At 43.5% G+C, this 23,219-nt stretch overlaps 1 protein-coding gene across 8 annotated transcripts in view; it reads left to right on the top strand.

Moving 5' to 3' along the window:
• Positions 1 to 145: 145 nt before the first annotated feature.
• The window catches only part of ATP7B (ATPase copper transporting beta), a 45,809-nt gene continuing 22,735 nt past the window's right edge, over positions 146 to 23,219 (top strand). For 4 of the 8 annotated variants that reach the window (XR_007507918.1, XM_049815747.1, XM_049815753.1 and 1 more), the window contains exons 1-2: positions 13,748 to 14,152; positions 20,756 to 21,983. Coding sequence is in view for 7 of the 8 variants with exons in the window: in XM_049815747.1 (XP_049671704.1) it covers positions 13,904 to 14,152; positions 20,756 to 21,983 (1,477 nt within the window). In the remaining variant the exon portion in view is untranslated. Of the gene's footprint in view, positions 160 to 200; positions 1,169 to 1,719; positions 1,948 to 7,286; positions 7,506 to 13,747; positions 14,153 to 20,755; positions 21,984 to 23,219 lie in introns of those variants that run through there. The other 4 variants (XM_049815750.1, XM_049815751.1, XM_049815749.1 and 1 more) reach the window with 4 other exon arrangements.

The following is a 23,219-nucleotide window of genomic DNA, read 5'->3' as shown; positions in this document are numbered from 1 at the left end:
GACGGATCCCGGCTGGGCGGGCGGGGCGGGGCGAGGCGGGGGGCGGGACCAGCCGGGCGTTTTCTCCCCTCTCATTGGCTCCCGCGGGAGATAGACGGAGGGGAGGGGGAAGGGGCGGGGCTAGGAGGGGCGAGCAGGGCGGGGCCGGGCCGGCGTCAGGTGGGTGGTGCGAGCGGGAGGTGCTCCCTGAGGGGCGGGAGCGGCGCGGCGGCCGCCGCCTCCTCCTTTCCCTCCTCCTTTCCCTCCTCCTTTCCCTCCTCCTTTCCCTCCTCTTCCCCTCTTCTTCCCCTCTTCTTCCTCCCCTTCTTCTTCCCCTTCCTCCCTCCCTTCCTCCCCCGCCGGGGTGCGGCGCGGTACGGTGCATGAGGAGGCCGAGGCCTCCCCTGGGGCAGCCATGTTCTTCTCCCACATCCCCCAGCCGCACGTTTTGTCTCTGTCAATGCTGGCCCCTCTCTTTGGGCCAGAAGGGGATGGCCTGTCCTCCTCCTTCCAGCCCTGCCTCCCTCTCCCGCTTGCCAGCGAGTCCCCCTGAGGAGCGAGGCACCCCTCTGCTCCCCGGCAAGGCCTGCGGGTGAGCCCCGGCGGGCCGAGGGCACGATGCCCCAAATACCCTGCACCGGTCGAAAAGGATCCCCATGAACACGGTCACCGGAGACAACGTCCACTGGAGGATGTCCAGGCTGTCTCTGGCTCAGAGACTTTGTCTCCTGTTTTGTCTCGATTGGGGAGCGTATGCACAGACCAGAGGATTAGTGTAGAGATAAGACTGAAAAGTGCTGTTTTTTAAAGTGCTGCTAACGATGTGTCATTAAACAGCAAGACTTCGTATTTCTAAAATGGCTTCCCTTGGGGAAACGTAAGAAACGCATCCCGCTCTCCCAGATGCTGGGAAGTGTTGAGTGAAAATACCAGACTGTGGGTACGGAGGTGATTAGGCAGAATGGGCCAAAATATTTCTGATTTCCTGTCACATCCCTAAGTGCTTTTTTTCCACCCACTACAGTCTCCACTTAAAAAAAAAAGTAACGCTTTATGTAGCGAATTTGATCCAAATAACTCAATCTCCGCTCTCTTACAGAGTTGAGCTTGTCCAAATTTGAGGGCATTTCAAGCATACTTTCTTTGAACAGGACCTCTCCAGAACCTGTGATCTTTCAGGCTCTTCAAGGTCAGCATGATCTCTTTCATGGCATAGCCATTTGTTAATTTTGAGGTCTTGAAGCTTAGGGATGTTTTTGAAGGTCGGCCTGTGTCTTCTTTGTCAGAAGAGTGCTGGTTGGAAAATGCTGAATCGTTAGTTTAATTGGCCATTGCCATAGCCCGAAGCAGAGAGACAAAAGTCTCTGCTGTAGTGGGAGTGAGAAGAGTTCAGCTTAAGTAATGGTTATTTGATTCTGACTTGCCTGGGTTGAGTTTTCTACTTATAAGGACTCACCGGGTGGGAATAGAATTGAAAATGTGTCAGGCCCTCAAAGTTAGAGTTTTACTGGTTATTTTACTGGTGTTCATAATTAAATCTCTTGACTGTCCTAACTATTACTGACTATAGGTTTTACCAGGGCATCTCTGTCTTTATGTAAGCAGGTAAATTGGAAGAGTTCTGTTGGGAGGTCCAGCAAGCATGACCTAACATTTCATTTCTGAACCAAGAGCCCTCATAAGTAGGGAGCCACAGGCACTGGTTTCTCTCCCTTAATCTTTTTTCCTCTTCCTTGACAGAGCAGTTGCCTGAGAAGCATGTGGGATGTTTGCAGAAGAGACCTTTGCTGGATTCACATCTCTCAACTCAAGACACCTCTGTTGTAATGTCAACGTTTGAAGATAATTGCCTGGTTTCAGAGAAGAGGCACGGTTCTAGGGCACAAGACATCCGGTCTATTTTAGATGATGACATTTGTGTGTCTCCCTGCTGACTTGAAAAGGAGCTTATGGCCACTCCCTTGAAAGGTATGAATCTTAGACTGAGTGTCTTTATGAAGCTGAAGGATCACAGGTTAGCCATGGCTTAATTAAGATGAGTCTTAAGTAATGCTGAAGAGTTCCAGGAAGCAAGAAGAATAATTAATGAGGGAGACACCTACTTACCTGGTTTTTGTGTTGCCTGGGCCATAAATGGTAGTGCAGTGTTTTGGGTTTAGATTCAGCTCTCTGCTCGGGAAATCACGTAGCAAATGTACTTGGAAAAACCTTTGGCTTCATGTGGCTAGAAGAGTACAACTTGTTCTTTCCAGTCAGGCTCATTGCAAAGTTAGCTGTACTGAAATCAGGATTTAATCCGTGAAGTTTAAGTATAAGTCCTATGCTTTCTTCAGGGTTTCAGTCCTAAGTGTCAGAAGTATATTTTAGCTTGAGCCCAGCAGAATATCTTGCTTTTCCTGAAACCACTTAATCAATTTCTTGGAAGCTCCCCAAATGTCCTATTAACAAATGTATACGTCTGTGCATTTGGCAGCTGGAAGAAAAAGTCAGATTTGCACAGTCACAATGGAAACAGCTGCCTCCTGGCAGCATACTGTATTTCCAGTGCATGAACTTTCCAGCAGGGTGAGCTTCAGACTTTATTCAGCTAGCTGTACAGCCAGACGTACTCTGCATGCATAGCATAGCCAGTGTGACACGTAGATCTGGCGCTTCCCTCCAATACTGAAATTTTTGCATGAATGCAGATTGACTGTCCAGCCTTAGTGCTGCACAGCATATACAGTCACATAATTTTGCTAGTGACAGCAAACTGAGGGAGTTGTTGTTGGGAGAACAATTCATAGATACTGTTCTTGTCTTGCTTTCGCTCCCAGGACAAACAACAGATAGGCCAGAGGAATTGTTGGGGTAGGAGCAGCCCTCTCTGATTTATATTCCTTTTTTTGTTGTCTTTTTTTTTTTTTTTTTTAAGCTTCATGGCCCTTTGCTAACCATGTGCACTCATTTCTTGATGGGTAATTTCAGGTGGAGTATGCCAGGAAACATGATGTCCTTGTAGGCTGTGTATGACCTATAAGTTGTAGCTCAGGCACATTGTAATAAAGCATCTGCATAAACAAATAGATATTCTGGATCTGGATAGCTTTTTCAGATTGTTACCAATGCTAAACAGGGGAAAAGAGGAGTTCTTCACAAGACAATCAGGCTAGATGGAAAAGGATGTGAAGAAAAGCTGCAGTGCATCTGCTTGTATTCTCTGCCTGGTTTAGATATGTGGTCTGTTTTTTTGTGTTAGTTTTTTTTCCCCAAAAAACTACATGATTTGCTACAGACACAAACTCTCACATAAGTTCAAATGATAGTTTTGAAACCTCTGCCAGTCCTGGCACAAATTCTTCAGACCTGACTTTGCAGTCAGAAGATGTTTTGTTTGATGGCGCCTGTTTCTTCTGCTATTCTTCCTATGTGTTTTGTAGTCGCCTCAGATAGTCTTCTTTTCATGGAAGGCTATTTTTATTTTGGAAGCAGTGTTCACTTGCTTATTGCAGGGAGAAGTCTGTGTGATGGTGGGAGTATCAAATAGTTTTCTCAGTTCTAATAATTTGTAGTTCACAGAATCACAGACTGGTTGAGGTTGGCAGGGACCTCTGGAGCTCATCTGGTCCAACCCCCCTGCCCAAGCTGGGCCACCCACAGCCAGTTGCCCAGGACCATGTCCAGACAGCTTTTGAGTATCCCCAAGGATGGACACTCCGCCACCTCCCTGGGCAACCTGTGCCAGTGCTCAGTCCCCCTCACAGTGGAAAAGTGTTTCCTGATGTTCAGAGGGACCCCCGCCGTGTTTCATTTTGTGCCCATAGCCTCTGGCCCTGTCACTGGGCTCCACTGGAAAGAGCCTGGCTCCGTCCTCTTTGCACCCACCCGTCAGGTATCTATATACGTCGATAAGAGTCTTCCTGAGCCTCCTCTAGGCTGAACGGTCCCAGCTCTCTCAGCCTTTCCTTCTCATAGGAGAAGGTGCTCCTGTCTCTCAATCATCTCAGTTATTTTATTTCTTCTGTAGTCCATCTAGTGGTAATTAAAAAAAGACATATTAATACTTTCAAAGTTGTTTTGTTAACATTTTTTAATCAGGCTATTCAGCTTCTGACGTGAGCAATATGAAAACTGTGTTGCTGACAGCCTTGCAGGCTGCAACGGATACCTTTAATGTGTGAATGTCCAACACAGACTAATCGAGTTGTCACCACTTAACAAGTTCCCCACCTTAATGCATATGTAGCAGAAGATACTGTATGCATGTGTTTAGGGTATTGGCAATAACTTCGGCAAGAGCAGCGCTGAGCTCTCTGCAGCGTTCCCACTCCAGCACTGAGAATGCTATTAAAAGCCTTGTCTGTAGAAATTCCATGTGGCTGACATGCCAACGAAATTAAACTAGCCTTGTCATGAAATCGGCTTTGTTTTCACCTTCCCAGAGATGCACCAAGTTTTTAATCTTTTGCTGCCTCTGTAAGCAATTTTGTCCTGTTTAAAACCACTGGCAAGTAATAACACAAAGAAAGTGCATTAATATTGTGGAAGGATATTCATATGACAGTCATGTGGTCTTTTATACTTTCTTGTACAGTTGGTTACTTTCTTTCAGAAACATGCACTGTGTAGCACTCAGTCTCTCATACAGGACTGCTGTCTTAGCTACCAAAATGCCTGGGACTGTTTTTAGCAGAAGGAATCTTAGATCATTGATATACACAGTAAGTTTTTCCTTTTTGCACGTGTCTCGTGATGGGCTGTTAAATGTTACAGTACATTTGTTCTCCATTGCATAGTAACAGGAGGCAGAAATAAAGTTGCACCACTTGTGTACTAAATATTTGCAAAGCAAAAAACTAGTATTGGAAATAAATTGTGGCACTAATATATCTAGGGCAAATCACTATGGGGATGTTTTTACTGATATATTGTAATATTAAAGTTGCCAAATACAAGCAATTCTACTAATTTTTTTTTAACTGTCATCTTTACTTTTGAGCTAGATGTTCTAGGGCATGGGTGCTCTCACCATGTATCTATGAGCAAAAGCTGCCCTTTTTTTTTTTTTTTGGCAGAAGCAATGAAGAATTAAGCAGCTTGGACCTACCCAGAATTTTTGCAAGAGCTCCTATAAACAACGTTTATTTGTATCACCAGGCAACTTAAGCAAGTTGAACCCATAGCTTTTGATTAACAGAAGATTATTTTCACACAAGTTGTCCCCGTTGGGCAAGGACTATGTAGGAAAACAAATCATTTCCACTGCTGGGGTTTAATCCTGTAGATTGTGCCAGTATTTTAGACTCCCGTGGACTCTTCTGTCAGTTCTTCTAAACAGTTATAAGGAGGAAAAAGCAAAATGTCTGCCATTTTTTAGGGTGGGTGAAGGAAATACATTCAAGCAACTCAGAGCATAGGCAGAAATGGGATGGCGAATGATGTAGCCCTACTGATAACATCACTGAGCTTGCAAAATAACATGCAGACTCACCTTAAGTCCTAGCTTCTTCGGCTGGAAGTTTGCGATTCTTGAGGGGCTGGGGACTAATTTTGTGTGTCTGTGATAGCAGACCAAACCCTTCTTGCTTTTCCTTCTCCCTTATGCAGAAGGAATGTCTCTATGGCCATCTGCACCTAATCAGGACATGAAGGGGATCATGAAGGACCACCTCTTTCACAGTAGTACCCTAACATCTGTTTAAATCAACTATGAAACTGCTCAGGAAGCTGCAAAACTTCACAGCGTGAAATTTTTACTGAGATAGGCACCTCCATCATCAGACTTGAAAGGGTTCACATATTGAAAAAGAAACACTCTGCGCTAACTTGTTCAAGGCACATTTGTGCACATGTGTTTGTGCGTGCTTCTCTTTGCCTGTTTCAGGAAGCAAGGGAGAGTGCTATTTGGATGAAAATCCAAATTGTTTCACATGAAGCCAGGATGAGGCAGGATTTGCATTCTGTGCTCACGTCTGGCTCCTTGGCACTGCTCAAGAAAGAGAAAGGAGCCAGAAACTAGCTGTGGAGCAGGACAGAAGGGAGTTACAATTATTGGAGGAGACTGTTTGGCTAGTCCAGACATGAGAGATGCAGGCACTGTGCCTCGTCGCCTCCTCTGACTTATTTCTATTCTGGGGATAAGGAAAGCTTGAAAGGTCTGTGATTTTCCCATGGGGTAGATTCAATCAAATATGCTCTTCTGGGGGGGTGAACTAAGACTGCTTAGAAGTAGTTCCCTGCCACACTACCTTTTCTTTCAACAAGCAGAGGTACCAGGAAGGAATGATAAATGAACTGAGCCTGAATTTCCATGGACTAGCATCTCTGCTTCCCAGGAATTGAAGGCAGTTAATAAATCTCAGAAGGTTGCTCAGCAACTCTCGGGATGGTTACCTTCTTTTATACTGAGCTGCAGGATGCATCAGTTTTGACTAAATGTGTCCTTGGAAGAAACAGTCTTTGTCTGGAAAGCAGACTGAGGTGAACTCTGGAAATAACAGGATTGCTGAGAGCTGAAAAAACCCCTATTTCACTGTCGGAAAGCTTTTCTGTGTTTCCCTTTTCTCACAGCTGCAGGCTCCCAGGATCTCTTTCTTTAGGAGTCAAATGTCTCCAGTTTCCTGTGTGCTTGTGCAATAAGCAAACACTATTTTTACAGTAAGTTTGAGTCATGATGAACCAGTATGCATGCTGCACAAAACAACCTGAGAAAATCCATCTGCATTTGAAAGCAGGATTTTAACTGCATATTTCAATCCAGGTGTTAAATGTTTCCGATAAAAATACTTGTAAACACAAAGAGGTTTACTCTGTATTGCCATTTCCCTTAGATGTTTCTGGAAGCATCTGTTTGTATGGAAGCGATTGTGTAAACTTAGTAGCAGAGTTTGCTGTGTTGATACTTTCATCCTTGACTGTTGCTTTAGTTCTGACATTTCCACCTGAATTCTTCCCCACTACTTGCTGTAGGCTGCCGATGTTAGGAATTACTATCAGGTATTCCAGCAGAAAAAAGTAACAGCAAATCTGTTTTCATCTTTATTTCTTATTTCTCCGCTCAGTTTCTATAAAGCCATCAGTATGGCTCTGTCCAGGCCAGCTCCACTTGTTTTCGTGGTCACTTGGAAGTATGCTTTGTCCACTGATAGAAACTGGTACCTCTCTGCTTGTGGCTCTTGCCTGAGAGTTGACTGTAAGTTCATGTGAGATATTAGACCTCAATGGGGCAGTGCTGTAATAGTTCCTAGCCCTGAAGAGCAAATAATTAACAGGATTTTTGTAGAAAAATAAGTTGGCTAAACAGGAGCTCACATACATTACAGTTTGGACCTCTGACAACTGGGAACAGCAAAGCCTCTGCCCCGCGCGCCTGTAGTGTCCTCATCAGAGGTTTCCCTCCTCGCTTCTCGCCTGCTGTGGCAGAGGGAGTCAGCCAGAGAGCTGGCAGATCTTCATCCCTCTCCAGATCGGGAAGAAAAACCCGCCTAAGGGCAGGCGGTGCTGTCGTGAGGCTGAATGAATGGACCCTCGTGTCCCTTCTCTCCACGGTGAGTAGAGTGATGCCGAGGTCGGCGGCGTGTGAGCGGTGCCCCGGTTTGTTCGCTTGTGGGACGGCAGTAGTCTTGTCTTGGCAGGACGTGGCAGAGCCCAAAGGGGCGAGTAGGGGAAGATGTGCAAGAAGGGCCTTCGTGCCGGCCTGGCTGGGCCGTGTCCAAGCCCCCGCGGCCATAGGGTCACCCCAGAGTCTATGCTCTCTGCAAGGCTGGGATCCCAGGAGGGCCCTGACACCCTCCTGCCTTTTCTGGCGCAGTAAGTGCATCCAGTCCACAGGAAGAGAGGGAAAAAAGGAGTAAAAGAACCAGATGGATGATGTAGTAAGCAGAAACCCTTCTTCCCAGGCAGAGTTTTGCCTGGAACACCAGGAAAGCAGAGAGGGCTTTGCTCAGGACTCCATGCTGGAGGAGCCCAGGTTCTGTGCTGAGGAGTGCTGCTATCAAGCTTTCTTAGGGATTTGGGAATTGCTGGTAACTCCTCTCTCTCTGTATAGAGGTGGTTTCTGCCAGGTTAAGGTAGACGGAAACAACCGTTAAGAGAAACTGAATTTGGGCTTGCCTTTACATATCTGGCCTGTCCTAACAAAGGCAGTATGTTTCTATTTTAGACATGGCATCTGTAATGCAAATACAAGATGCTGTTTTGTCTTTTATTCTTGAAATAAAGGTGATGGTGTCGTATATAAATGAAATGGAGTGACATAACCTTTTATTCAGAGGCCAAGCAGTTTGTCTTGAGATTAAACACTGGCCATAAAACCAGAAATACAGGCTTAAATCAAGGTTACATTCCTTTTCTTTTCTTTGGTCATTTTTCTTTTTTTGCATGCTTTACAAATATGACATGCTTTATGTTATTTACGTAGTGTCAGGTGTCTTATCAAAGTGAAGTCTCTCTCTCTGGCTGTCAAACATGACCACAATATGATTTGAAACAAGTGCAGGCAAGGAACTAATAGTAATTTAAACAGTCTGGACTCTACAGTCAGGGACAGTTTAGAGGATCTATATTATATATGAATGTCACTTAATACACAGGCTTACTTTCCTGATCTGTATAGGGAAAAAAATGTTTGCAGATTTGGCAAAGCATCTTAGGATCTGCTAGTAGTTTGCCTTCTGTAGGGTAAACAGCAGGTTACTTTGGAAAAAAAAAAACCACAAAAACCCACCCCCATTCTTCCCATTTACTTAAATCACAGTTCAGAGACTTACCACTTTATTTATTCAAAACAAGTGGGAAAGATATTTTTAAAAACCCACAAATACTGAGGAATGTAAAAAACAAAACTGGAATGAAGAACTTGAGTCTTCTTTCTAAATGTGGATAGCAAATGTAGCTGACAAAAGCTATGATCTTTAGCAACGACCGATACCGCTCATAGGTATAGGTCTGTCTGTCTCCTCAAATAAGCCTTTAAAAATAGTTACTTTTGTAATATTCTCAAGTTATATTTGAAGTACTGCAGTTACGATTGATAAAATGTAGGTTCTTTTTCTCTGTAGCAAAGCATGGACAACACCAAAAAATGAGGTTGGAAATACAGAAGTGAAAATACTGGTTTTGTTGTGGCACTGCCCGACAAGTTCTGCCAGCCTTCTTCACCTGCTAGGTGAATGAACGTCACTGGAAATCTGGACTCCAATTAATTCATGCAGATTACAATTGTTCTTTGCACTTAAACCCTGACCCAAAAGGCGTGCCTTTTCCTGTGTTAATATTAATGTGATCAGCCTGGTAGTTTCCAGGCACTCGAAAACAGGTTCCTGTAGTATAAATAGACAGATAACAGAAATGATCATAATGAAATCAACACTGCTAAAAGCAGACAAAGTACCAAGTCCACACAATTTTGCAATCATATTAGAAGCCATCGAATGAAAAAAATTAGTACGCATTTTGGGCCCTGTTACAAAAGAGATACTCCGTTGAGTTTTGCTGGTTTAGAGCAAACAAATCTTTTTTAAATATTTAGAGAAGATTGAGTCTGCTTCCTGAAAAACTGAAGCCAAAGTCTGAGCTCATTTGATTCAAAATGAGGCCATCAACTCTTAAGCAATTTTATTCATGGCAGGTAGGAATTCAATTCCTTGTATGTACAGTTTCCTTTTTCTTATAGTGTAAGAAATAACATTACTTATGGTCATGCTTCTTCATCTGTTGAAAGAAATGTGTATACCATTCACACTATAGAAACGCTTGTGTACCTGATGGCTGCCAGTTTTCTTAGGACTGTAGCCAAAGAGTTATCTTTCTGATTTCATGGCTCAAAACTAGGAGCAAATGTAGGTAAAGAGAGAGTTTTCTTGGCTCTTCAATGCTAAAAAGGTATGGCCCTTTTTTTATTTTCTGTAATAAGTATGTCAGTTAGTCTGGAGAAGTCAAGGACGTTGTTATGTACTGTCAATGTGACCAAGCTTCCACTGAACTTTCAGCTGCAACTAATTGACTTCATGGGGGAAATACGAGGCTTGTATTGCTTAGTAGGACTGAAAAATGACTGCTGAGCAAGTGCGGGGATTTGCTTGAAGAAAAAGTGCATACCTTTACTACTTCTCTTTGGGCTTAAAGAGGACACTGACAGAGGAGAAATAGTTGTCTCACATGAGGACTAGGTTTTTCACAGGTTTCCCCCAAGCAATGTTGTTAACAACTTGTTGGTAACCGGGAGTTACCAGCACTGTTGTTTGTGATGTTACTAGGAGCTTTGCAATACTTTGCTTTTTTCCTTTTTTTTTTTTTTTTTTTTTGTTCTTAAAGCTTCAGGTCCTGCAGTTGCACTATATGTGTAAAAACCAAAGTCAATCTAACTCTGTTATGATGGGGAAAAAAATTCAAAAATTTTAGCTGACTGCATCCTGAAGACAAATTAAAAAGAACTCAAAATACTGTCAAATGTGAAATTGCTTGGGTTTTAGCCCCATATCATTGTTTGTATGCCTCAGGATGGATTGTATTTCAGTGTTCTAAAATGATGTCTGAGGAGGAAAGTAGGAAAACAATTAACATTCAAAGGCAGACTGGATTTCTAGAGTGATGTATTAATAATAATACATCCCTCTTTGCTTTGACATGATGCGCACGTATCTGAACCTGTTCCTCTTGTCTGCCTGTCAGATTAAGGCAATATGACCCCCTTACCTCCAGGCTCCCAGTTTTTTCCTTGAACCCAAGCGTCTCATCTTTCAAGGCATTGTTAAGACTATTTTAAGATGCTTTCTTTGGGCAACAGCCAGAGGGATTAGATACAGGCCAGAACATAAAAAGCCAGGGGTGAATGCACCCAGGAAACATAATTTACCTGAAAATACATAATTCTTGTGTGTTTATCATATTCTCCAATAGTAGCAGATAATGTAAAGGGGAAAACTCATGTTTTACCAGCTCTTGAGGCTTTAAGACAAAAGGATTTAATTTTCTTATGATGTTCTGTGTTTTCTGACATCAACTTTAAAGGGGCAATTAATTGAGCCAGAATGGGGAAGATAATTTGGAAGCCAGTAGCAGTCTGTCGGAGTTCAGCAGCAGCAGGCGATCGCAGCAGTTAACTCCAAGCAGCTGCCTCGCTCCCCTGGCAGGCATTGCCACCCTTCAGGTGCGGACATCGATCCCTTCCTGATCTCCCTAAGAGGCGTGGAGTGGTTGGGATGGGGCAGGACCTCTGAGTTTTCAGTCTGGTGCATTAAGGTAAATAGAAATTGTTCGGTTTTACAAGATGCTTAGTGGTTTCCTCTTTGTGAATGGTACCTCTTCTCCAAGAGCTGCTCGTAACTCAGTCAGCTACATACGTGTCATTTGCCATTGTCATATAGCTCTGCTTGAGCCTGCAGCTAAACTAGGTATTGTAAATCAGCTAGACTAGTTGAAATATGTATTATGCCCCTTTCATCTGAAGAACTATAGCAAACTTTTTTCCAGCCAAATAATTCTTTTTAATGTGGGTGAATATCTTGTAAACTGAATGTGTTTAAAGCACAACCTTGTGTATTTCTTCTCTACTTCCAAAATCAGTATTCAGGACTCTGCCGAAGGCAAAGGACGATGGGGCACTAAGTAAGAACTTGTCTCCGCTGCTTTCAGAAGCAAACAAATTTTTACCTTAAGAGTTGCTCAGAAGTTGGGGAAAAAAAGGGTGATTGAAGGGAATCAGAGAGAAGATACTTACTAAACATCTCTTTATTCTACCAGCCTAAGTTGAGCTTTGCTGGTGAACTTGAAATGAAGAAGAAAAAAAACAACTTGTTTTTACAGTATGTTTCATCACATGATAATTTCATGAGTATTAGTCACTTGTAGAAACATGCTAGGTAGAGTTTGGGATATTTTTAATAGTAAAGATACTGTCAGAGATGAGTGGATCAAGTGGATACTTTAGAGCTGGCCAGAAACTGGAATTTCTGTTCCCTAAGACAATCTAGAATTTGAAATTTCCATTATTTGGAATTAGGATGCAGAGCTGAATTTCTGCATATCTTTAATTTGAGATCAGAGAATTGTTTTGGTTTAGAAAGACAAAAAATAGTTTTCAACTTTATCTATATTTAGTATTTAAATACATTGTACTGAAATGTTTTCACGTAAGTCAGATTGTGTGATTTTCAACTGCTGGTTTCAAAACCAGTTAGAATTAGTAATTCCTGAAAATATTTCACCTTTAACACAGTTTTATTTTTTAGAAAAGTGTTCTAGCTGAGGGCAGGTGTGGTTTTAATTGGTTTCATTGGTAAATACAGAACAAACACAGATGCTTCACTCTTAGTAGTAATACTCATTAGAAGTGCCATTTCTCAAAATGTTTTCAAAATAACCCCTTTTTTAAAGTTTAATATTATCACCGATCTTGTATATTAAGACAATGATACAAAATAGTGCTACAACAGTATTTTGAGTTTTGCTTCATTGGCAGAAGACCTCGTTTTTGCAAAGATGGTTCTTAACTCTGAAGTGGAGTCAAGAACTTGGATGGTGTGAGTGGAGTGGAGGATTCATCTTTGTGGGAAGTTATAGCAGGAAGGCAAGCCAGGATGCTAATGCCCTGCGTGGTGGCTTTCTGGACCACTGTCTTTGTGGCAGGGGTGTGAGGGATGTACCTCTGCTTTTGGAAGTAGAAAGAATCTGAATTTGTCCTGCCAGACAGGTAGAGTATCTATCATCTGTTCCCTCAGGTTTTTGTGACATGATAGAGGTCTGCTGAGGACCCTGTGTACTAACTTTTGCATAGGAGTAATTTTGGTGACTTTTCCCAACAAGTCCAAGAGATTCTGATTAAACATAAAACAATTATTTTAAGGCTTGCCTGTGCAGTGAGGTCACTGCATAGCCAGGGAGGGTGTGAATCAATGACACATCAACTATATTATATAAATTCCTTGCATGGCCATTCTTTAGGTGTCCCTGTTCAGGGGTGTCTTCAGAAGTGGACTGCGCTACTGTGGGCTTAGGGAACTGGAGATTCCACTCACCAAGTTAGCACAGTGCTGTGAATTTGCTGCAGGCAATCCCAGAGAAATCTATTCAGGCTTGGCTCAAGGCACTTCTAGTGGTGGTACCTGTCATGTGTATGGCTGTCTAATTAGATGTTCCTGTAGTTGCCCAGAGGATTTAAGGGGAACTGAGTTCGCCAAAAGAAATATGTTCTTTTTTTTTTTTTCTTTACTTTCTGCCACTAATTGCTGGTTTAATTTTGTTTGCTTGTTTGTTTTTTAGTAAAGCTTGCTGATGGTAAAGAGGCACATTTTAAAAAGTATAAATGTTGTACGCACTCTTCCCCCCCACCCCCCTCTTGAAACAAAGAATGAATATTCTGGTGCCCTAAATTAGTGAAAGACCTTCAGTCTAGGAACCTTATCTGATGATATAATCATAGGCACGTTTTCAGTGTTAGAAGGGACCACATTTTATCCAAGAAATCCCTGGTAATTTCATAGGAGAAAGAAATGGAATAGCATTGCCCTTTGTAGGAGCTGTGATTATGCACATGGCCACAAGGAGCTAATGCCTGGCTGGCTGAGTTAATTATGCACTGGCTTGCTGCACACAGGTCATGTTTGACTAGCTTGTGAAAGGCAGCCTTGGCGGAGCTTGCTGCAACGCCGTGCGCAAAGATTAGCAGCGCTGAACGCAGTTCGGTAAGCACAAGGGATGCCAATTGGTGGGAAGCATTTAAACTGGCAGGAAGAGCAGGTAGCCGAGTGCAGCGAGCAGTGTACACAAGGATCACAGGTTACATCTGGGATTTCGTGATGAATGCCTAATGAGCACATTGATTAGACGGCAGAACTCTTCAAGCTGTTGTAAATGTAGCTGAAAGAAGTGTGGCTGATAAGACGCTGAATAACCGCTCGTGTAAAGCTTTCCTTTGGCGTTGCAATATTTAAAGCCCAGAAAGATAATGGAGAGAAAACTGGACAATAAAATGAAAAGGGAACTGTCCTGCTTAGCTACTTTAAACAACAAAAACATAACCCTGGTGTCTATTCGTAAGCGGCAGGCAGCTCATGATGTGCCTGAACTACTGATTATTGGTGAAAAGTCCAAGACAGGATCTCCGGTAAAAGCAAGCAGTAACTTGCAGAAAGAAGAGAAACTTTTGCAGAGTTACTCCATGGGAATGCCAGAAGTCCATACAGTTGAAAGACAGGTCAGTGAGCCGGTGTGCGTGTGTTGAGAGGGACGAGGTGCTTCTGATCTGGATAATTTAAAACAAAGCATATTGGACATGGGTTGTATATTAAAGGAGGTTAAACCTTCTTTATCTAAATTGTCTCAAGCCCCAGCATGGATGCCTGCCCCATAACAAGCAGTACACAAATGCAAAGTCCTCTGGAGATCCTCTGAAAGTAATCTTTGAAAGCAGATGTTAATGATGAGTTATGCTATAGTAACTGATGAGCATTTTTTCAGCCCCACCTCCAATAATACAGAGTGGTGTTCTTAGTAAGGAAACATAATAATATTTCTCCTTTTGAACTGCGATTGCTTGAGTTTGACAGCAGCTCATACCAGGTTATTCTCTGGAATAATAGAAATTGCAGAAACATTAAAAGGTCCTAATGTAGGTAAGTAGTTTATTTATAACTACTAAGTGGATGCTAGTGAAAGTTCTTGATAATACTTCTGTGGCAACTTTTTTTTTATTCAGTGTTGTATATAACTATGGTATTTTTGGACATTAACTCTTGCGGAGAAGAAGCTTAGAAAGACCAATGCTGATAAAAACATGATAAGGTTTATTATTTTAAAAAGAAGTTTTGCTATCTAAAAGGTATGTAAATTACAGTAGTGTAGTTTGGATCACTGAATATTGTGAATATTTAAGGAAAAGAAACTCTCAGGACAAATTTTGTGTCCTTTGAAACTGCGTATGCTTAGAATGGCTTAAATAATTAGTGTCAGACTGGAATGATGTAACAGCCAGGACAGACCAAGTATACCTGAAGGCTTTTTCTGCCTCAAGTTACTTCTTATATTATAAATGTTTGCTAGAAAACAATCATGACATCCATGACTTTGTTCTACCAAAGGATCTCTTTTCTGTATTTAGTTCACCGGGATATATGTGTTGCTTGTACCCAAGCCGTGAAGAACATCACAAAGTGTTTTGCTTTGTTTTAATTCTAAATTTGAAACAATCCATTTACAACAAGGCTTTCCCCTTTCCCACTAAACCAAGAGCGGTTTATATCGCTCCCTTTAATTTAAAAGTACCTGTTAAGGTCTCTAAAGTTTGTTAACTATGGTGTAGGTATAATTTCAGAAAGATTAGCTGCAACTGCCTAAATCTTTCCCCATTGTCTGTATTGTTAGAGAAACCTGTTCCCAGATGGGGAATAGCAGTCCCTTGGCAGAAGCATTAGGGCAACTAACAGTATTTTGAAAACAAAAGCACCATAAGGGCTGCTTTAAAGTAATATTTTCATTGAATCTTGATATCCAGGTGGAGAGGGTGGTTTTCTCCCTGTTTAAGACTCAGGAACTATTTGAAAAAGAACAAGTTGTGTTACAAGTAGTTAGTGAAAATAGTAGCTACTGACATTTGTTAACCTTCACTAAGCTTGGGGGAAGGAAGAACAGCCAGTTAAGATCTAATACATTTAAACAATATGGGCTAACAAGATGGATGGATAAATTGCACTGAAATTTGTTAAAGGAGGACGAGGGTTGCATTTCCACCACTCAAAAGCGCTGCTGTTACAGGCACGAAATTGAAGACTCGGAACCTTTGATGTTCCCAAGGCCTGCTCTGTCCTTGTTTTGTTGTTCGCTGGCTGCCTATAACAAACAGGGAAAGCATCTGAAGTATTTAATTAATAGTATGTGGCTTTTCAGTTGTGTGTTACTGCCTGCCTGAGCCCAAAGCCGTGAATCAGCGGGTTGTGAAAGAATGAGGCAGTAAAAGGTAAAACAGCGACACAGATAAGGTAATTCATCGTCGGTTGTGTGCTCGAAGGTGAGAGGGCGATAGCTGTTTTCAGCCTGTGGACGTATGGCGAGAAGAGCAGCCCAAAACCTTCAGAGACACCGGGCGAGGTGTTCCACGAGGTCCGGAGCAGGCGGGCGTGGGCAGAGGGGAAGGTGCTGAACGGGACGGGACCTGTATCCTCTCCGGCCGACTGCCTGATGTGGTGGCGAGGAGTCTGGCGCGTGGAGGGCAGGAGAAGGAGGTCGGGAGGGCAGTGTTGGCGCTGGGGGGAGAGCCGTGCTGGAGCACCCGCGAGGAGCAGCAGCCGTGCGGGATCTCGGGGCGGGTGATGCTCGGGGAGCTGCGGGCTGCAGCCGGCACGGCCTCAGCCTTGTCCCGCGGAGGCTGAGAGCTTCACACCGGCGTTTCGGGGCTGGCTGCACCTCTTGGGAAGGGGAGGTCCGGGGGGAGAGGGATGGCTTTCCCGGTGACAAGCCACCCCACGAGGTGACCGTGGAGAACGGGGTTGGAGGGAGCAGGGGGACCCAGCCAGGGGCGGCAAAGCTGAGGAGGGCACAAACCTTGTCGAATTTACGGCTGTGGGGTTGCATCTGTTGTCGGGATGCCAGTCACCCGCCACGTGCGTGTACGGGAGGGTCTCGCCCAGTGCTGTGGTTTCTTGTTCTTCGGGTTGTTTTTTTCCCCAGTTCAGTTGGTTTTCTTACATTTATTCTGTATCCCCTCACTGCTGTGTTAAACCCTTGAGCTTTGCACTTCTGAATGGGAGTACCCAAAAGAAATAGCCCATTTTAGGGGACAGGGGGGCATCCTGATGCCAGGCCTCTGAGGGGGGCCCTTGATGGAGAGGTTTTACCCCACCAGTCACCAGTCACACAGGCCGTGGACAACAACCATCTTTCCTGCTGGACCTGCCGGATGCCATAACGCCGAGCGCTGTGTGTCAAGCCAGGGCTCAAGGCTTGATGCTCCCAATCCAGCAGCGTCTCCCTGCCCTGCTCCACCCCAATGCTTTCCCCAAAAGTGAGTCCAGCCCGGGGTGTATTCCTGTCGGATGATGTCTTTCCTGCTGGCTGGAGGCGGTCAGGACAGGGAGCAGGAGCCTCTGCCTCTCCCTGCTGCTCCCAAGCCTTGCTTTGCCCCAGGGCAGGCATGAGTGCTCCGACTCGGTCTAGGGCAGCGAGGATTACTCTTTGTGCTGGGGCGTTTGCTCTGAAATCCTCATATTGGGAGCTGGGATTCAGGTGCCATGCTCATGCACATCAGCAGGTTCAGTTGCTACTCGTCTTGGGTCCAGTTTGGAGCTGTCAGATGGGAATGTTTTCCATTCAGCTCTGGTGCTTCCTTTAAAACTCTCTCCAGCTACTGCTTCTGTGTCAATAAGTCCCCTTTTAATTTTCTTCTTTTTTTTTTTTTCTCTCTGTTGTTTAAATGCGCTTCAGAGCACTGCTTTCTGTAGGGATTCTTCGCTTTCAGACTAGAGCTTCGCTCTGCTGTGCATTTTGAATTGAAACTTTTATGTGCAGAACAGGGGAGGGAAAGAATTGTGGTAATTGACTCGGTGTACCCCTCCCCTTAAAAGTAAGCAGATTTCCTTTGGTGTGAGACACGAAACGGTTGGTAACTGTGGCCGGTTCTTTCACACTCCCGTATGGATGTGGAGTCAGTTGCATTTTCATTATTTCGTTAGGATTTCTCTGTAGGCAGAAGCAAGCAGGAGGGGCAACACCTGGGAATCCTAGGCACCTTTTTTGTTATTTTTGGAGGTGATTGCTTCTCTGATCCTCTTGCAGATGGCGTCTCTGAATTACTATACAGCCTCATAGATGCCATTTTACGTGTGGGTGTTAGCTGGTATCAGGAAACCCTCTTTTGAGGCATAGCGTGTGCCTGAGGAAAACTATGGGCACATTTCTGCATGCCTCGTCTTTGTGTCCTTATGTGAACCTGCTGTTTTCCTCTGATCTAGTGTAGAAACACTTCTTCTTGCAATTACACGCAGAGATGTGTTTGTGCCTCTTCTTTTTTTTTGAAGCTATTAAACAATACTAAAGGCTTTGTAAATACTGTATTTGAACCTGTGCACATTTCTGTTTTTTGGGGGGAGATTCTTCAATGATTTGGCATTTGTGGGGTGGTTTTGTTGTTGGGTTTTTTTAAAGGGAGATAAACATTTTATTTCTTTTGTATCCACGTCCCCTCTCTAATTTTCTCCTTCTCATTTAAAAATCTGTGTGCAAGGATTTTTCTCCTACAGAACATAAACATCTGGTTTTGTCAAGTAACAAACAAAATATTTTTGCCAATTCTTCTGAACGTTGGGATAGCTTTTTATCCAAAATATAAAGCGGCAGCCAAGTTTTGATGTTTCTGTGGCTTACAATGCATTGAAATAGTAGAATCAGTCCTTGCTTTTATGTTTTTTCAAAAGACTGGAGGATGAGAAATACCCTTTAATCTTTTTATACATTTAATTTGAATTGCTTTTATATCGCTGGGTACCTAGGGAAGCTGAGACAGTTGGTGAACGCGAGGGCGGAGGGAATGCAGTGGAGGACATAAGGCCTATGATGGTTCCTGGTTTTCATCTGCAAGGAGCTGCCAGAAACGCGGTGAAGGGGAGCAGGAGAGCAGAGGATGTTTGTCTCGCCCATCTCTCACGCTCTGTTTCACCAAAGGATGCAGAAGGCAAATGCCTTTGTCGTATGAGCCAAAGTAAAGGCACAGGGTGAGCTCCTGTAACTTGCACGCAGATTTTCGCTTCAGTGGGTGTTTGTGATAAGAAGAGCTGGCCACCGCGAGCAAAGTGTCCTCGGAGGGCTGGGGACAGGAGATAGGGAAGAAGAGACGAGTGACAATATTCAAGTAGACATTACAATAAATGCAAATCTGAGTTTAAGCAGCATTTGAAATGTGGTGGCTGAGAGACTTTTCATTTTCAGATAGCCTTCTTTTCCATATACAAGGCCATATTATTATTTTAAACTGTGGGAAGGCACAAATAGGAGGAAATAAGCATGTGGTCATCTTTGTGTGCGCTTAAACAGGGAACCACCTTTCAGGGAGGTCTGATTAACTATGGTGGGTTTTTTTGAAAGGAGGGGCTGGCTGTGCATTTCCATGTATGTTGGGGATTTCAGTGACTTCTGGGAAGGAAAGTGCAAGAAGAGGGACATGTGCCCCAGGTGCTGCCAGGCCTGTGGGAAGGAGAGGTAAAAGGGGATGCTGGGGCTAAGACAGTCCATGACTACGTCCCCAGCACGTAGCCTTGAGGCCAAGTGGAGAGGGGGGGACACGCGGGGAGAGCTTGTGGTCGGGATAGTGAGGAGCTGCACCGTAACGCTGAAGAATCAAAGTTGCTCATTCCTCTTCCTGTTCTAATAAATACAGTACGGAGAAGGCTGAAAGCAAATTTCTCATGTTAAAGTTTTGCCGTTTTGGTCGTGACCCCAGACCTCATTATTCCCAAGTTGTCTAAGCATGAAACAAAATCAAGTTAATGAATTTTGAATACTGCATCAGATGAACTGGATGCACTCTAGTGTTAATAAGCAGCCTAAATGCTTCTCATCCACGCTACGGTACAAAGCAGGGAGTTTTCTTCTTGGTGGTAGGAACAAGATTTGCGGTACTGAGCCTGATCTGGTGACCCTTCCCTGCAGTAATACCCAGCACTAGGTGCTTTATTGAATGGTGGAAAGCCCGCAGCTTCACAGGTGAGAGAATAGATTTGTCATAGTAGCTTGCATCTAGATCTTTAGTAGTTAAAGCAGCCTTAAGTCACAGACATGAATTTTGATGTGCTTTCCGTGAAACCTGACAATGTGGTGCTTGTCCCTCCCCTTCTCAATCTTCCTCATTACTTGGCACCAGCAATTTCCTTTGATGACAGTCTGTGATCTGATTACCTGTTCTGAGAAGCATTGCCTTTACTGCTTTTTTTTTTTTAATAATATTTAATTTTCAATTGAATAGAGTGCACTAAGCTCTAGAGTCTCAATACTGTGGAGCCCATGATCTGGCTGACAGATAGTCCACTTCTGGCTGATCTACTTCAATACTGGCCATTATATCCTGAAAACTGGTGTTGCATCAAACCAGTGAGTTCCTGCAGCTCAATATATGGTCTGTCTTAGGTAGATGAAACTAAACCATAGTGGAAGTGTCTGCATATAGGCCTGTGTCTTTTAAAATCCTTGTCAGATATAGATTTTAACTTAAAGATCTGTATATACGCAGGCAGCCCAGGCCCATGTGTGCACACATACCGATCTACAGACATCGTGCAACTGGTCCTCTCTGGTTTCAGGCTCTTGGGAAGTTCTTGATTCTGTTTTCTGTGGGTGGTTTGGCTTGGTTTGAACTCCTGCTAAGCAGTAGCAGGTTGCACAAACAGAGTCAGCTTCTGACACTTGTGGAGAGGCATTCAGCGCGCTGTCTGCTGGGACCCTTTGTGCAGGTGACAGTGTGCTCCGAAGAGCAGGGCTCGGGCTGCATGGTCAAAGCACACCGTGGCTGCAGAGAGCTCACGTTTGAAATGATTGGAATGGGGTGGGAATATTGAGACAATTTTACTTTTATATCCCTAGTGACTATTTTTTAAATTGCTGCTCAAAAGAAGTGTCAGAGGCCTGATTCATCATCATGGGCATAGCTCACTGGTAATATATTCAAAGTGTAAGTTAATGTTGTGAAGCATTTTGGCAGTATAGACTGACTTGAGAGCACTTCTACTATGTGCTTGAGAGCACAAGCAGAACATTGCTGCTTTTACAGTGCTAAAGGTACTTCTATTTTATTTTTACTTCTCTTCTTGCTCTTTAGGCTTTGTCCAACACTGATTCTCCTCCTGGCTGTGAGCTGGAGCCTACAATGAAGCACAATTTTGCTTTTGACAACATGGGCTATGAGGAGGGCTTTGAAACAGTGCCCTCTGCATCTTCCCAAGAACAAACCGTGGCAGTCAACATTGTGGGAATGACTTGCCAATCTTGTGTGCAGTCGATAGAAGGCCGAATTTCCAAAGTGAAGGGCATTGTGAGTATTAAAGTCTCCCTTGAACAGAACAATGCTGTAATAAAGTATCTGCAGTCAGAAATAAGTCCTGAACAGATTTGCCAAGAAATTCAGGATACAGGTTTTGATGCCAACATAGCTGAAGAGAGGCTGACACCAGGGACTGTAAGTTTGTCGTGCTTGAGAGAAGCAGTAGTTAAACTTCGGGTAGAAGGCATGACATGCCAGTCCTGTGTCACCAACATTGAAGGAAAGATTAGGAAACTGCATGGTGTGGCGAAAATCAAGGTGTCACTTGATAACCAGGAAGCAATTATTGCTTACTATCCTTACATCATTCAGCCTGATGACCTCAAGAGCCATATCAGTAACCTGGGGTATGACTGCACCATTAAAAGTAAATCAGCCCCTTTGAAGCTTGGTGTGCTCGATCTCGGGCGCCTGCAGAACGCAAACCCCAGGGAGACACCAGCAAGTCTTGAGAGTGATGAGGTGGATCCACCGGTCGCCAAGATGAGTGGCACAGCTACAGTGACTGTACGGATAGAAGGCATGCGCTGCAAGTCCTGTGTCAGAAACATTGAAGGAAATATATCAGATCTTCCCGGCATACAAAGTATTAAAGTGTCTTTGGAGCATAAACGTGCTGTTGTACAGTATAGCCCAAATTTAATTACTGTGTCAGCTCTGCAGCAAGCTATTGAATCCCTTCCACCTGGAAACTTTAAAGTATGTCTCATAAATGGTTCAGAAGTTAATAAGGGAGCATCTTCATCACCTGCTTTGCTATGCGATCTCTTCAGAGAGCCGCTGCAAGACATGATGTGCACAGCTATTATTAGGATTGATGGCATGACCTGCAATTCCTGTGTACAGTCCATAGAAGGGACCATATCACAGAGACGAGGAGTGCAACAAATAGCAGTTTCTCTAGCTGACAGAACTGGGAACATACATTATGATCCAGCTGTCACTAATGGAGAAGAGTTAAGAGCTGCTATAGAAGACATGGGGTTTGATGCTTCTGTGCTGAAAGGTAACTGTTTTTTATTCTGTGGGTAGTGTGACAAGCTGGGCCATGTGACATCTGCGTTGAGACTCTCTTCTGGAGAGAAACTCTTAAAACGTCACATTGGCCTTATCTTTTCTACTAGGGACTAGCCTGATCTGATCTCACTTAGCAAGGGCAAGAGATTTCAGCCATGAAGCACCTGCTTTCAGCCCTTAATAACTGCACTAGTGAGCGGAAGAGTTGAGTTACTTTATGAAGCCAAAAGATTTGGAAGTTGGTACAAAGTCCTTCAAATAGCTGATCCTCTTACCCACCGAAGTAGGTTTCCTACTCTGTCTACAGGCTGCTGTGAGTAGATCTATCAAATGAAATGTTTTCATTTACATTCCAAAATACTAGAAAAAAAAACCACTTAATGAAATATCTTTCATTTAAAACCACTTTTTACCTAGATAAAACCTCTCTTTAGTGTCCTAATCCTTTGACCTTTATTTCTTGAGTATTTTTACTAGCCCTACTTTACTAAGCTTTACTTTCAGCAAGGTAAGTGCCAAAATGCAGGTACTCTTTGGTGGGAGCAGGTGCTTTTTTTACATGTCAGCTGCAGAACAGTTTGTACATTTTGTACATGCTCAATGTTTAAGAGTTGCTATAGTGCGCAATCTCCTCTCTAGCGAATTTCAAATGTGGCAATATTTATCTGCTTCAACTGAACAGATTTGCTTTGAGATACTGATGTATCTTACCTGGAATGAATTAGTTTGATTGCAGTAGACCACATCCTATTCATTTTTCTCATGGATCCAATCCCTCTGAATCTGTGTTACTACTGCAAATGAGGAGGAGCCTGTATGTGGTGTTTAATTATGATTGTTTGGTTTATAATTTGTTGGTGGGAGACCTCCCAATCCATCTATGGAAGAGGAGGGGAGCCCCTGTGTTTAACGTGTTCAGAAGCAACTCTTGCTCCTTTACATAAACCTCTGTCCAAGGGAGGCAGTTTGTGAATGCAGCTGGAGCTGTTGGGTCTCTGTTCAGTATCTGGTAAAGAACAAAAAGGATTGCAACAAGCCTGTATGTGTGGAGGTCTTCTGGGTGCCGCAAATCCTTCTACTACTCATTTTGCAGTACTTGCAGTGTAAATATTGTGCCATAAAGAGAAATCTGTTGAGAAACTTGTCCTTTTCCTTGTTTGAGACAAAGTGCTATGAGCCCTGCATAGATGACAGGGACAGAATGGATATGAGGCTGGACTGCATT

Source organism: Accipiter gentilis, chromosome 13, assembly GCF_929443795.1.
Source record: "Accipiter gentilis chromosome 13, bAccGen1.1, whole genome shotgun sequence".
NCBI classification, from domain to species: Eukaryota; Metazoa; Chordata; class Aves; order Accipitriformes; family Accipitridae; genus Astur; species Astur gentilis.
Note: the sequence above shows the minus strand (reverse complement) of the source record. Positions and strands in the feature narration are given on the sequence as shown.